Genomic DNA, 15,228 nt, shown 5'->3' with positions numbered 1-15,228 from the left:
TACCTGTCACGCAAGAAATCTGTCTTTGTTTGGGACAAAATCCATTATTGTCTGAAAGTCAAACAAAACCAGGAATTTGTAAATTGGGATACTGAAATCCACAATCTGTTAATATGAGGGCTTGCTGTCACTCATTTCTTACGTTTTTCATTATTTTAAAATAAAGAATCTTAATGTTACATACATGCTGACTTCATGGATTGTTATATCTCTAACATACATACGGAAGTTGACCAAACATTGCCCAATATTACTATTATTGCCACTGTCATCATGAACAGGAAACACTCTTCCTTTTTGTCCCTTCTTTCTCATAGATTAACACTTTACAATTACATTTCTCTTTCCTAACACCAATAAAGGGAAAGAGAAAGAGCGTGTTGTGGTGATTAATAGTTAAGAATTATTAGCTGAATAGTTAATAGCTATTAACCTATTAACTGAAGTGCACAGTTCTCATTAACAGCTACATCTTTAAACTGGGTGTAAAGGTGAAATGCAAAAATTACAGATACAACTAAATACTTAATGCTGTGCATATTTTCATGACAAAAAAAGACTTTCTAGCCTCCGAATCCATTAATATTTTAAACTAAAAATTCAGCCACCTAAAACACGCAGCAAAGGAAACAAGGTAAAGGTAGAATCCTTAAGCTTTAATTTAAGATGAATGCAATGGATTTCAAATTAGAGATGTTAAGCCGGTCATACGTGACAAGCTTTGGAATATTTTCTTTTGGTCACACTGCTTGATGGTTCTTTTCATCCTTTGTTACATTAGGCTCTTTTTTATAATGACACTGAGAGTCACAGTGCATAATTAATAGGAAATGAAATATTCAAATGGCCTCTAATGCAGCCCCAGTGAAATGCCATTGAAATAAAAAGGCTAGGGAAGTGTGGAGACATCAGGAATGGGTATGAATGTTGGCATGTGTCACTTTTTTAAACCTCAGATAATGCAAGCATAAAAAGCATGCTAGCACACAGCAAGCAAAAACAACAGGCTAACATTAAAACACATTTTTATGGCACAGTAGTTATTATTATTGAATTGTAAAATGGGTAGCTTAACCAATTCTGTTTCTCACACATTCTATTGTTGAGTCATCAAAATTCTAGTATAATCATTTACATCAAGTTCGGCAAATCAAATGCAGATGTGGCAGTACATTTAAACAACATTGTATTCCACAGGATGGGGTACATAGACAGACAAGTCTCATCTTATAATTAAAAACACACACACACACAAACACACATCCTATGTCACCAAACAGCAATATGAAGAAGTTTGGGTTTGTGTTCTTCTTAGGTTAGCTTAATGAATTATATTTTGAGTTTATCTAAGATTATTTTGGGACAAAATAATTAACAGGAAGCATTTCTAACTATTTATTGCTAGGAGAATACTTTAGCTTTTTACAACTGCATTGCTTAGAGATTCTAGGTGCAGTTCAAAGTAACATCCTCTTCTGACAGCTTTTCAGAATCTTGCACTGCTTAAACAACTCAAAACACCCTTCAAGACACAGGCCTGAATTTAAACTTCTGTGTCAGGACATACACCATATGAATGAAATATACAAACACGGTGTACACACACACACACATACTACATTCTTGTGCGAAGAAAACTAAGGTTAAAGAAGCAGTAAATCAAATACTTCTCCTTGAACTAAAACTGTCCATTTTGACAGCTGATTTTCTTTATTTGAAAGCATGCAGCACACGTAAAATAAATACTTGTACAGGTGGGGAAAAAAATCTTCAATATCCTGGACTGTGTTAAAAAAAAGATCCTGTTGGATTTATATTTGTTTAATAAGAAATTTCCTGGATGGATAATATCCACACAAACAATTAGATGCCGGGGGGGGGGAGGGGGGGAGATGGCACTTATTTAAAATTTGAACTATGAGTATGATTTTTATAAAGGACTGGACAGAGTTTCAAAAATCCAACAAATCAATTTCCATTAAACAACAATGTCCATATTTATATTTTAGTTTTGTTGGACTTGATTAATGGCTGTACCCTCATCGTAATCTTTCAGTCCTGTTTCAAAATGCAAAAATTCTAAATTGAACAAAAAAATCATTGCTTTAGAAATAATTCCCATCTTAAGGAGTCACAATCTTGAAGGAAACTTGTTGCTAATCCTAGTACCACCAAAATGATCTCAGCTTTCATTCTGGCTGGATTCCAACATACAATTTCATTAACCCAGGTACCGCAGGTGATAAAACTCATTTTTCCCTAAAGAGACAGCTAAAAAGTACAGTTATACATTTATGAAGTACCAGCAATCAAAATTATGGATTTTTCTAAAAGGGTTTTAACTACTTTTATTGAAAGGAAAATTGCTGTCTCAGACTTTTTTTGACACTATTACTAATCATAAATTTTACCATTTAGACACAGCAATAATGTGGGAGATGGTGTCAGTAAAAAGTACGAAACAAAGATGATCGCTGTCTCTTAAGTAATGCCTTCTGATCAGATACCAGAAGTGAACTTTAAGAGACATAAACCAACTATCTAAAATTCTCACTGATTGCAAACAACAGGGTTAGTTCCAAGAACATACAACATAAAACAAAAGGTATATAAATTTTGTAGTTATATATTCATCTAGGAAATTGACCAAACAAATTAGCACGATGACCACAAACTAACCCTGTTGTTCTACAAAAATAACACACTATGAAATTATCTGTAACAGCACCTCTGGGTCTTTTCAATCCAAACTTTTTTCCCAAATATTATAGAGATCACTAGAGGGCAGTGTGGTATTTAGACCATCCTGACCTTTGTAAGTGATGCAACTATTACTTAGGTCTTGAACTTTATTACAATGTCAGCAAGGTTAATCAGGTTGCTGTAAAATCTGTGACATTCAAAACTGAATTCTGATTTAACATGTTCCAAATACTAGGGAACAGAATGAACTAACATTTTGCTGGTAGTATAGTTATGTCGATCAACTTTCCTACATATTTGTTGTCTGCCAGCATTTTAAAAGGGGGATGAATATGAAAAAAATCCCACCTTTAGCTGGTGGTTAGTTTACAAAATGAATGGGGAAAGATCATGTGCATGAAATAAACAATTGTATATAACTTTGGAAGTTTCCATCCCTGTGTCTTTTTCTTTTAATGTTGAACAATTTTAACCTCAATGTAGTTCAATTAAGCTTAAAGTTTAAAACGCTCTGATCTGCAGACAGCAGTCATTAATGCATTTGAAGCGAGTTCTGATTTCCAGCTTTCTTTAAGCAGGTATCCCTTATGCGTACTTTTCTCTCTCTCTAAAACCACAAGCATAGTTTCTGGAATTTCATGTGGAAGTGCTTAAGGGGTTGAAAGTTAACACCTTTGTGAGCTGAGTAGCCTTGCAGTTGCTGCTAAACAAAAGCCTCTTTTAGAAGCTTTCCTGAAATGTTTTCTTAACATGTTCCAAGTAGTTTTAGGCAAGCAACTAAAGTAAACAAGATGTTACCATGATAAAAACACTTGTGAAAACATTGCAGTGTGCCTAAAATGTTTCTTTCACAGAAGCATTCATTAGTTTTACCAGCAAGCTTCCATCTAAACTCATAAATGATTTAATTTTTAAATGTATTTCAATTATAAATGTTACTGTTCCTACCATACTTCACAAAATTACAAGTCCCAAACTATCAAACTATCGGTTACAAAGCTTACTTCCTTTTGTAAATAGTGACCTTCGTATATTTGTGTATATACGTATCATACAGTATTATGTGTACTACTATCCTTCCAAAAGAAGTGGATTTCTGTAGTTCAGAGTTCAAAAGTGGAATCCTTTGTGCTCTCTGAGGTGGGCTGTTTGCCAATACTTCATTATCCAATTAGGTAACATCATCAGTGCTAATGATGTTACCTAGTTGGGTAATGTAATGTTCAGCAAGCAAATAACCAAGCTCAGAGGATTCCACTATTATCTTTCCCCATCCATTTGGGACTTTTCAGCATGATTTCTGATCCTTAACATTTGGGAAATATGCCAGTGGTGGGATTCAATTTTTTTTACTACAGGTTCTGTGGACGTGGCTTTGTGGGCGTGGTGTGGCTTGGTGGGCGTGGCAGGTGAAGAATACTGTAAAATCTCAATTTCTACCCCACTCTGGAGCCAGTCAGAGGTAGTATTTGCCAGTTCTCCGAACTACTCAAACTTTCTGCTACTGGTTCTCCAGAACTAGTCAGAACCTGCTGAATCCCACCTCTGAAATATGCCCATCCAGCCATTATCATGTCAAGAAGTTTGCTCTGGAGAATAAATGGCCTTACTTGATATACCAACATGCAGGACAAAAATCACAACTAGAAGGGAATAAAAGTATTCAGAACTCCAAAGTAAGTAATTAAACTCACAGTACATCTTGGGATGCTGCACCCTCCACTATGAGTAAGGGGATTCACATGCTGTACGTATGTATTTACAATGGGCACTTTTGAAAAGTAAATACATACTGTACAGCTCTAACCCAGTTAGAGAAGTAGGTATATGCTGTACAACATTTAATAATATGGTCCAAAATGCCAATCAAAATGTAACACAGAAATACACACATGTACCTTCACACGTACACATACTTATTCAGACACAATTGCATGTAGATTAGATAGGGAGACAGATAGATAGATAGATAGATAGATAGATAGATAGATAGATAGATAGATAGATAGATAGATAGATAGATAGATGATAGATAGATATTAGATTGGGAGGGGAGGGAATGGGAATAGAATAGATGGAGAACAGAATAGAACAGAATAAGATTTCTTACTTTAAAAAAGACTGGAAATCTTCACATACTGCTTCGCAGCCCGGCCATTTACATACTCCGTGCCCATAAAGCGGATGACTATGAGAGGGTTCTTCATGGGATAAGCTGAAAGAATAATTAAAAAGTGGGAGAGTGGAAACTATTATCATGTGAAACTTGAGTAAGCTTACTTTGGTGTTTGAAAAATATTAATGCAATCCACTAACAGTACAAAATACTAAAGAATAAGTAAATCATTTTGGATCATGCAATACAGATTTACAAGAGAACATTTCCAAACTTTATTGAGGAATTGTATATATCACATCTAGGAATCAGAGGTCTTGCCAAAAGTTGGAAAAAAAAATGAAATATACTCCAAATTACTCTTAAGATGCTTAAAAATTGTATCAGTTTTTTATTTGTACAAAAAAAATCTCTGCATTTTTTTTCATCGTTATCAGCCAAATTTCTAAATTTATAGTATGGAAGTCAATAACATTTTCATGTTAATAAGAATCATTAATACATATTTTGGACCAACATTGCTGTTTTCCATTAGCCAAAATAAAAATTAAGGCTGAGGGAGGGCAAATCTGTCTGAACACAAAATGGTCAGGGAAATGTATCTGTTGCATTTATTATTATTCTAAAGTATCTTTATTCAACTGTAATATGACCAAAGGAATTACTTTTTTGACAATTTCCATAATTTTAAATGACTTTTATATATAAAGAAGCTGTTTTTTTTACTTCCATTCCTCTTATTTTTAACAGAAAGCTATGCCCAATACTATTAAGAAAAGTGAAAAGTTTTTGATTTAAAATATACTCACAAGAACTATTTATACATGTTTCAATTTTGTTTCTAGAATTTGCCTCCTACACACCACCAATCAGCAGTCTTATCTCTGAACTATCACAGAGGTATATTTGCCAACAACATTGGTTCAAGATGCCTCCAATAACCATTTTGTTATTATTCATTTGCCTTAAGCTTCCACTGCAATTCATGCAAAGACTTGATAAACCTTATATTCAGATATTATGAAATATGTTACCATTATAATTAATAACATTATAGTATTTCAAGTAAGCTATATCGTAATAGTCAATGTGCTAGAGTGCAAAGGACATCAGATTTGAACTACAAAAAGCAGTTCAGCTGCTCTATTCAGCTGCTAATTGATTACAATTATTCCGTTGAATATACTTGTCATTAATTTAAAAAAATTAAAGGAGGGAAGGACAGCATACATGCCCTGACTCTACTGGAAACCTGGAATACACACTAATGTTAGTGGAAAAATACAGCTGTATTTTTACTGTCTGAACTACAGCAAAGTTGTTAGTAAACAGGATGTTTGGAATGGGATTCTGGAAAGTAACAGTAATAGATTGGCTCTGGTGATTGTGTTGGAAGAGCAAAGAATGTGAAATCCATTTTTAATAACCATTGCTATAGAAATGACAATTGGAAACAAAGAGCATTACTGAATGAATGATCTCTGTCTTCTAGAATTAACAGATAGGAATAAGAGGAAAAATGTTAAAAACAAAGTGATACTTTTCACAGAAGGCTAAAGTTTTGATGAGCACACTATTAATTTAAGTAACTCATGAAGTCCCATTTGTGTAAATAAAAATTCCTTTCAAAAACAATGCTGGGGTAGATGTAGGGAAGTAGTAAATAGTGTTTTAGAACATGAAGAGAGAGAGAGAGAGAGAATAGAGGTTTCTAATACTTATATCAACAATTTTATACTAAAGTTGGGTGATTTATTTAAAACAAGTTTCACTGGAGAAGCTTTTATAACTGATGTTACTCATAATCAACTCTTCTAAACATTAAATGATTTAATTGGTTTACTTGTAATCAGTAGATTGCCCTATTGAATTATCAGGCCCTTTAGGTCAATAAAAAAATGTGCAGCTATGCTCAGCTCTTGGAATGTTTACATTTTTCTATTACGACCATAAAAACTACAAGATGCAGTAGATAAGGCCAACAACTTATAAATTGTATAATTTTGCCACAATCATTTATTTATTACTTTAAAAAACACGCATTAACAATATTTTGCACAAATGTTGGTCCTTGCCTTCCAGTATAAAATATATTAACTTTTGGAGAATCGTGTACTTATTCATTTATATTTCTGACATATCTAACTAAATTAAATTGGAATAACTACCACTCAACTTTATGTTAAAATGCTCATTCAAAAGGACGACTAGGGCTGATATGATAGCAATGTTCTGAAATCTCAGTTGCCACAAAGAAGAGGGAGTCAAACTATTCTCCAAAGCACCTGAGGGTAGGACAAGAAGCAATAAGTGGAAACAAATGAAGGAGAGAAGCAATTTAGAATTAAGGAGAAATTTCCTGACAGTTAGAACAATTAATCAGTGGAACAATTTGCTCTAGAAGTTCTGAATGTTCCCACACTGGAAGTTTTTAAGAAAAGTTGGATAACCATTTGTCTGAAATGGTGTAGGGTTTCCTGCGTAAGAGAGTTGAACTAGAAGGCCTCCAAGGTCCCTTCCAATTCTGTTATTCTAATTCTAACTCAAATAATAAGTAGAATGTACAATTAAAAGTTGTATTTCTAGTCATACTTTCAAAATTATACATTGTGGAAATTGTGATTGTTTTGATTGATTTTTGTCAGACACTGATGTTATTATTTTCATGTTTCCCTTGAAAAATCTAGGAAGGAAGGAAGGAAACCAGAGACAGATAAACAGAAGTATATCTATCACATCCCAAATTAAAAATTGACAATAACTGGATGCAGACTGGCCAATATAGATTTCTTGGGGGCACTATGGAAATGGCTTCCAACTGTCTTGTTTTGATTTTTGACTACCCAATCAACTCTATGGTGTAAAGATTTCCTGGTTCTTTCCCAAACAAGTATCAAACACACCATACTTGTTTCTCCAAATGCCTTCAAACAAGAGGAGCGTGTAACAATTGACTGTGTTATATTGTGGCAAAATTGCACCAAGATTTCTTTTTACAGGTAGTTCTCAACTTACAACAGTTCATTTAGTGACCTTTTGAAGTAACAACGACACAGAAAAAAGTGACTTCTGGCCATTTTTTACACTTATAACCATTGTCGCATCCCCATGGTCATGTGATTTACATTCGGATGCTTGACAACTGACTCGCATTTATGATGGTTTACAGTGTCCCAGAGTTACATGATCCCTGTTTGTGACCTTCAGATTAACTTAACAACTGTGTTACTACTTTCACAACTGCAATGATTCACTTAACAAATGTGGCAAGAAAAGCCATAAAATGGGGCAAAACTCACTTAACAAATGTAACACTTAACAACATAAATTTTGGGCTCAAATGTTGTATGTTGGGGACTACTTATATTGTCTTTAAGGAATCATAAGGGAAAATAATCAGCCACTAAGATTAATGTAGATGACATGACTATTTAAGCATCTGCATGCAGCAGCAAACAACAACTTCCAGTCCATATAATGGAATGACTTACATCTTTTACTAGGCTAAAATTCGGTTATAGATGCATATCTGCTCGGAAGTGACAGGAAGAGATGGTATTATTAGATACTATCTTTATTGTATCTCAACTATTTATAGGATTTGTGTTCTTTTATAAAATATAAAAAGATGGATGTTTCTGTTTAAATGGGAAGTACAGAATTAGAATAGTAACTGTGAATTCTGTTCTTAAGGGATCTATATCAATACAAAATCTGTGTAATATTTTCTTATGGATTCAAGCTAATCCCATTTTTTTTTTAACAGGAAAGGTAAGTTTACCCCTGTAAACTCTTGCTTAAAATAGTAGACATGTCTGGACAACATACTGGAATTCAGTCAGTTTATCAAGACACAGAGTGCAATTACACTGCAGAAGTTCTCTTCTTGTAATGTAATGAGAAAATTATATGCTTAACATTTAAACAAAGAATTTGATCATTCTAAACTGAATCATACTGAATCTACTAATCCACCAAATAGCAATTCTATATATACTTAGTACTCCGCTGGGTTACTTGACATTCTATTTAGATTATCAGAAATTAGTAACAGAACAACAAGGTTAGTGAATAAATATGTTTTCTCAAACATTCTATTTTCTTGGTTTAGCTAGCATAGGTTTCATAACAGGGAGGCCAATCTTACGGACATTCCAACTCTACCATAACTGGTTGATTGATGCCCCTGAAAGATAGTTAAGACATCACACAGGTCAGTGATGGCTAATCTTTTTGTTGTTGGGTGCCAAAAATATTAGCGCGAGCACACACATGCCGGCACCCATAATGCAAATCCACCCCCAGCCCCCTGGAGGCCAGGGGAAGCAGGAAACGGATCATTTCCGAACTTCTGGTAGGCCCTTTGGGCCCATTTTTTGCCCTCCCCAGGCTCCGGAAGCTTTCCTAAAGCTTGGGGAGGGTCAAAATGGCCTCCCTCAGCCCCCCAGAAGGCTGAAATTCAGCTGGCTGGCACGCGCATGCATGCTGGAGCTGACGGCAGATATATGCCGGCAGATATGGCTCTGTGTGCCACCTGTGGCATGCGTGCCATGGGTTTGCCATCACAGACATAGGTCTTCTCACCCTATTCAGATCCAAAGATAATCAATGCCTTGAGAAACTAAGAAGAAACTAAGAGATGAAAGAGTTATGCTCTCCCAGAGCACTTAGATGTGTATTTTGTAGAGAGATACTGTATTTGGTTCCAGATCTCTTTTTCTGATTTTTTACATTGGAGTAACAACAAGGAACATCTTTTACTGGACTTGACTGAGATAACAGTTACATGGACATGGAAAGAATCCAATACACTTATCAGCCCTCCTGAGTAAGACAGACAGGAAACATGATTAGATGAGCTAACACTATTTGTAAGGTTACATTAACAGAGACTTGCCAGCCTAAAGGCACCAACTTCCTGCCACCACCTTTAACTGTCTGATCAGCTAGGGTGGGTCCTTCCTAAGTTTCTTTGTCTGACCATTGACCCCTTGGGGCCTCCTCCCTCTCTTGTCTGATTGTTTCCTAGGCAGCATCTCTTTCTCTTGTCCCCCAAGGTCATCCACACATCCCATTACAACACTGGATAGCGCTAGATTCAGGCATGCTAATTTAAATGGACATGCAAACTTCTATCACTTAATCAATTTATAAGCTGCTTCAATGGTTGCAGTATCGTTACACATCACACAACCACAAACTAATACAGTGTAAAACACAACAGAATACAACAGAACAGTAACAATACAATATTAAAAAAAACACATACTGGGAAAGCAAGCAAACAACCTACAAACAGATAAGCATGGTCAAATAAGTATATTGATCTTAAACCATGAAGGACTTTATGACAATCATCTTACAAAGTTTCAAACAGCAATCATTACCACCCCTTTTCACTCTGCCTTTTTCTTGAGGGCTGTCTATTGCCACACATATTATCCATGAAAGCCAGTGGTGTAATTTGCTAGTTGCTTTACTAGAGCTAAGATTTCACTGAGTCTAACACAAGCCACATAGCACAACAGTCTTCGATGGGCATCATGTAAACAAACATTTTTGAACAGAAGTCATAAAATCTCACTGCACTTGCAATCCAGGTCTTACACATTTAAGAATAGAGAATGATTGAGAGTCAGTTGGGCATGCCAGAACTATTTGCATGGTTCATATTTAACGAATCTGCAATTTCTGAATCAAAAGGTAGCTATTATTCTCCTATATTTACAATTCTCCTAATTTTGTAATGCATTTTCAAAACAACTGAAATGTACATGGTCATACAAAAACAGGTAAAATATTATTAATGCCAAAACAGGTGCAAAAATCTGCAGAGCCTCCAAAATTAAGTAAAAAAACCCAAACAAACACCTTTACAGAAGTACACCAAAATGTGTATTTATTTGGTAAGACCTCTAGAAAAATACGTGACTTTAAAATAGTTTTGAATAAATAAATTAAAATAATTAGGATCAATAAAAAATGATACCTTTGGTCATAATAGAAATCAAATATACCACATCCTCAGTATTACATGGAAGGAACATAATGAGGAGCAGAAATTATAGCCGGTAACAAGAAAAAGAATAAGTAGCATCATTTTCACAATAATAGTAATAATAACAATGATATTTCTCTATGCTACAGTCTTCAATAGCACTTCAAATCAATAAAACTGTATGGACGATGGAAACAGTACCTATATTTCAATGTCCAATATATTATTGGTGAATAAAAATATCAACAAATGACAATATATTTCAGAACAAATAAAGAATCATTAGAAAGAACAGAAGGTAAAAATAAATAAATGCTTCAAGATCAAGGTAAGGACTGGTATCAGGCAACTCTAAGTGCAATTTATAGCCATGCAAGAATATGACATTGAGTGAGGTTCATCAATGTATAAATCTCAGTTTTCAATTGTATTTAAAAATAGAAATGTGGTTCTCTCCCTTGTAGATGAAATATTTCACGCAGAGCTTTTTGATCTTTTTCCACATTCATTTTGGGGTTAAGTTTTGTAACAACTTTCCTGATGAAGAAACTGGAAAAACCTAGGGATCTGCACAATTATGTGACCTTTGATCTGTCTGGGTAGAATATGAAATTTGGAAGTTTACTAATATAACCCAAACAAATTTGGTAATTGCTAGGATGTATTTTTTTTTAGTAAACAAAATCTGACAATGTGCAAAAATCTAAAAGGACAGTTTTTCACCACCTTCTAGGGCAGGGGTGTCAAATTTGCAGCCCATGGGCTGGATGCGTCATGTGCTGGCTCTGACCGGTTTAGCAAAGGGGGTGGGGGGAAAGTCCCAATATGTCACATGACGTTGCCGTAACAATGATATCTTTGTTCTAGGGCATCTCCAAGGTTTTTTCCCTCAAATCTATGCTTGGTCAAGAGGCCAAAGGTTATATGTGCAGTATGTACTCTATCTAATGCTATCAAAATAATGAAATTTTTGACTGTTCCACAGACAGGTTCTTACAAACATATTTATCTCTTGAGAATAGCATGGAACAGACGAGACAAATGACATTACTCTGACTCACATAATCTCAAAGCAAAATGTTTTTCAACTATTTCAAATACGCAGCCCCCAATTATTAAGTACACAGCAATCAAGCAGAGAAGAAGCAACTCATACACATATCTGCATTAGTCATCTAATCCAGGGGAACAACTACAAGAAAACAAGTAACTGCCAAACAAAATATAGATTTCTCTATGAGTAAGTTCAGTTTGCCTTCCCAGCAAAGTGGTGTCAACCAATAAAAATATGACACTCTCTGGACTTGCAATTAACAAACTATACATAGAAATAAAACGATTGCATCTGCTTTTGAAAAGTATAAATACCATGAAATGCATCAGATCTGTGTGTGTTAGCAATAGCAATAGCACTTAGACTTATATACCACTTCACAGCACTTTACAGCCCTCTCTAAGCGGAGAGTTAGCATATTGGGTCAACAATCTGGGTCCTCATTTTACCAACCTCGGAAGGATGAAAGGCTGAATCAACCTTGAGCCTGGTGAGATTTGATGTGCCAAACTGCTGGCAGCCGGTGATCAGCAGAAGCAGCCTGCAGTACTGCACTCTACCCACTGCGTCACCGTGGCTCAGGATTAGGGAGAAGATACCCTGTCCTTCAGTCCTGAAATCACTTCTACCTGTTACATAGCATGAAAAGTAAATTCTGCTCAATTAAGCAGAAGCTATACGTAGAGGAGTGTCTCTTAAACTGTTTGACCCAAACACTGGTCTTAAATAATGTCCGTACTCATCACCAAAAAACCAGCCTCTGTTGCCTTACCTCTGTTGCCACACTTCTCTTGATGGCAGCAACCCCAAACTGGATCCTTGACTCATAAACAATCGTAATAAATTGCTCCATTACTCCCAGGATATGTCCAAAGTAGCCCCTTAAGGATAATTACTCCCAGTTTAAGAACCATTGATATAGGGAGTAGATATTAAGATCCAGAGGCGGCTACTTTTTACAGTCAAAGCACACATGAGAAAAATCAAACTACACTTTGGGGTAAATCGATCATATGTAAACAAAACAATATAGTACTCAAAAGTGGCTTCTACTTTAAAAAAAACCCCCAAAGGTAGGCACTTACACAAATCTATTTTTTTCATGTGGTACTGTATTATACCCCTGCTTTGTGTTTCAATTCCAGTACCTGTGTAATTGTCTTTGTTATATTTTCTCCCCCCCGCACCTCTATTAAATTCAATTTTCATCAGTATCTAGATATCCAGAATAGATGTCACATTAGGAATACTTTAATGGGCAGATTTAAAGCTCTAGCATTTTTAATCATTTCACTGCTAATTAACAAGAACAATCTCTCTTTTCTTTTCTTTTGAGTGTCTCTTCACGTACTTGCATACTGTCATCACAGCTTCCTTATAGCCTCTATTTTCTGAGGCTCTAGATATTTAATTCTCTTTAATCTTGGCTCACAGACTCTTCCAATTCTTTTTCATTCTAGCTGCTCACTTTAGTATTTGTAGTAGTACTTTTTAAAATTCTTCATTCTAACGTGTTACTGGTGTTCTAATTTTTAATAAGAAAAAATAAAAATGAACTGGAGTCTGATTAACATCTATATATCACATACATTAAAAAATGTAGCACAGCTGTATAATTTCACATCTTCCTTCACCTCCAATTGCATTTTCTAAGCTGCTGTTTCATTTTATACATGGATTTGATTTTTAGCTTATCAGATTACACTCTACTTATCTTTGTTAAATTTATTCCTCTCTGCATAGTTCTCTAATTCATGCATAAAGAAATGGGATTGATTTGGTACCCTAGGTTCATTTTTATTCTAATTAAACAAACACTTTGCTTATTTTTGTCATTGATTCTCATTTATGCTTGTATATATATAATCTATTTCTATGATTAAAAAGAGGAAGAGGAGGAAGTAACGGAGGATAGATGAATCTGTGAATTCAGTTTTCTCCTAACTAGGTTTTCTGTGCTAGGCTATGAAAATCAGAAGAGGAGTTGGTGTGGTTGGCTTTAATTCGTAAAATAAATCCATTAACAGAATTTATTTGTATTGACTGTGCATACCTCAGTCCTGGAATCAGAAACATATTTGATATGAGGATACTGACACACACTTAGCACTCCCTCCCTCCCTCCCTCTCTCTATCTGTGTGTGTGTGTGTGTGTACATAATAACTCCTCTCTGAAGGAAAGAAAAATCAATTTTGTTTGAAAGAACTAATCACTAGACTTAAGAAGCCTTTATTTACTCTATTGGACATGGACAATTATACGAGAATCTCTAACTTTCAATGCTTGTATAAGGCTCTCAAAGAAGGATGACTTCCCCAGTGTGGAAAGTCCTGGTGATTATCCTAACCTGTTTCAAATTCATATCAGAATGGTTGGCAGGATTGCGTCTGTCTTCTATATTGGCTATTCATGCTGATGGAGGATCTTAGGTTTGGGTTCATCAGGGGGAGTCTGACTAGTTTGTCTTTTCTTATTTCTGAAAATATATTGTTCATGCTAAGAAGGTGAGAGAATAGAGCAAGGGTGTCAAACTCACCATGCCACGTCGTCACATGATATATCACAACATTTTCCCCTTTGCTAAACCGGAGGTGGGTGTGGCCAACGTGTTACACATCCGGCTTGCAGTCTGCGAGTTTGACACCCCTAGAATAGAGACTGCTCATTTTCAGTTACTATATTCCTATCTTAATGGCATTTTGTCCTTAGTGGTTTTTTTTTAAAAAAAGCATTGCATTATAGTGCAGTAGGTGGTTATTTGTCAAACTGAGGCCTATATATGATGTTTTTCAGTGCTCCTTTCTTTCTTCAGTGCTTCCTAAAATATTACACCAGCTACCTATTTGTTTTCTGGCAAAATATGAAGGATTCATTATTACCCTTAATGATACATAAGATTTGCACCCAGGCTACATGAATGAATGTCTCTTTTAAATATTTCTGCCATTTGCTAAGATTGTATGTCAAAGTTTACTTATAATTGATACAGATTAATCTTGCAGTGATTCAAAATTAAGATAGAGTATGCCACCCTTCGCTTTGACAGCTACCATTGAAAGTAGCTTTTAAATTATCTATTTCAATTGCTTTTAACTGCTGAATTGAACATATGTACTAACACTTCCGATGATCTCGTTTCTCACAAACACTTTCCTAGGCATCTTTAAGTTTATGTCCTGCAAGCCACAGAGACACTTGATATTTGCCAATGTAGTATTGCTATTGCTATTGCCAATGTAGTGTTCTAAGAAGAAATGATATGTATTGCTATTGCCAATGTAGTGTTCTAAGAAGAAATGATATGCTTTATTTAACATGGGTCTTACAAAGAATGTATTTCTCATTTACGTAAATGA

At 35.1% G+C, this 15,228-nt stretch overlaps 1 protein-coding gene across 10 annotated transcripts in view; it reads right to left on the bottom strand.

Annotated features, from left to right (window-relative positions):
* Window positions 1-15,228, bottom strand: part of FOXP1 (forkhead box P1) — a 530,594-nt gene that overhangs the window by 49,812 nt on the left and 465,554 nt on the right. For all 10 annotated transcript variants that reach the window (XM_032211522.1, XM_032211517.1, XM_032211525.1 and 7 more), the window contains one exon: window positions 4,814-4,918. In XM_032211522.1, coding sequence (XP_032067413.1) covers window positions 4,814-4,918 — 105 coding nt within the window. The remainder of the gene's footprint in view (window positions 1-4,813; window positions 4,919-15,228) is intronic.

The sequence above is a fragment of the Thamnophis elegans genome, chromosome 2 (genome assembly GCF_009769535.1).
Source record: "Thamnophis elegans isolate rThaEle1 chromosome 2, rThaEle1.pri, whole genome shotgun sequence".
NCBI classification, from domain to species: Eukaryota; Metazoa; Chordata; class Lepidosauria; order Squamata; family Colubridae; genus Thamnophis; species Thamnophis elegans.
This window is presented reverse-complemented; position numbering and strand designations above follow the sequence as displayed.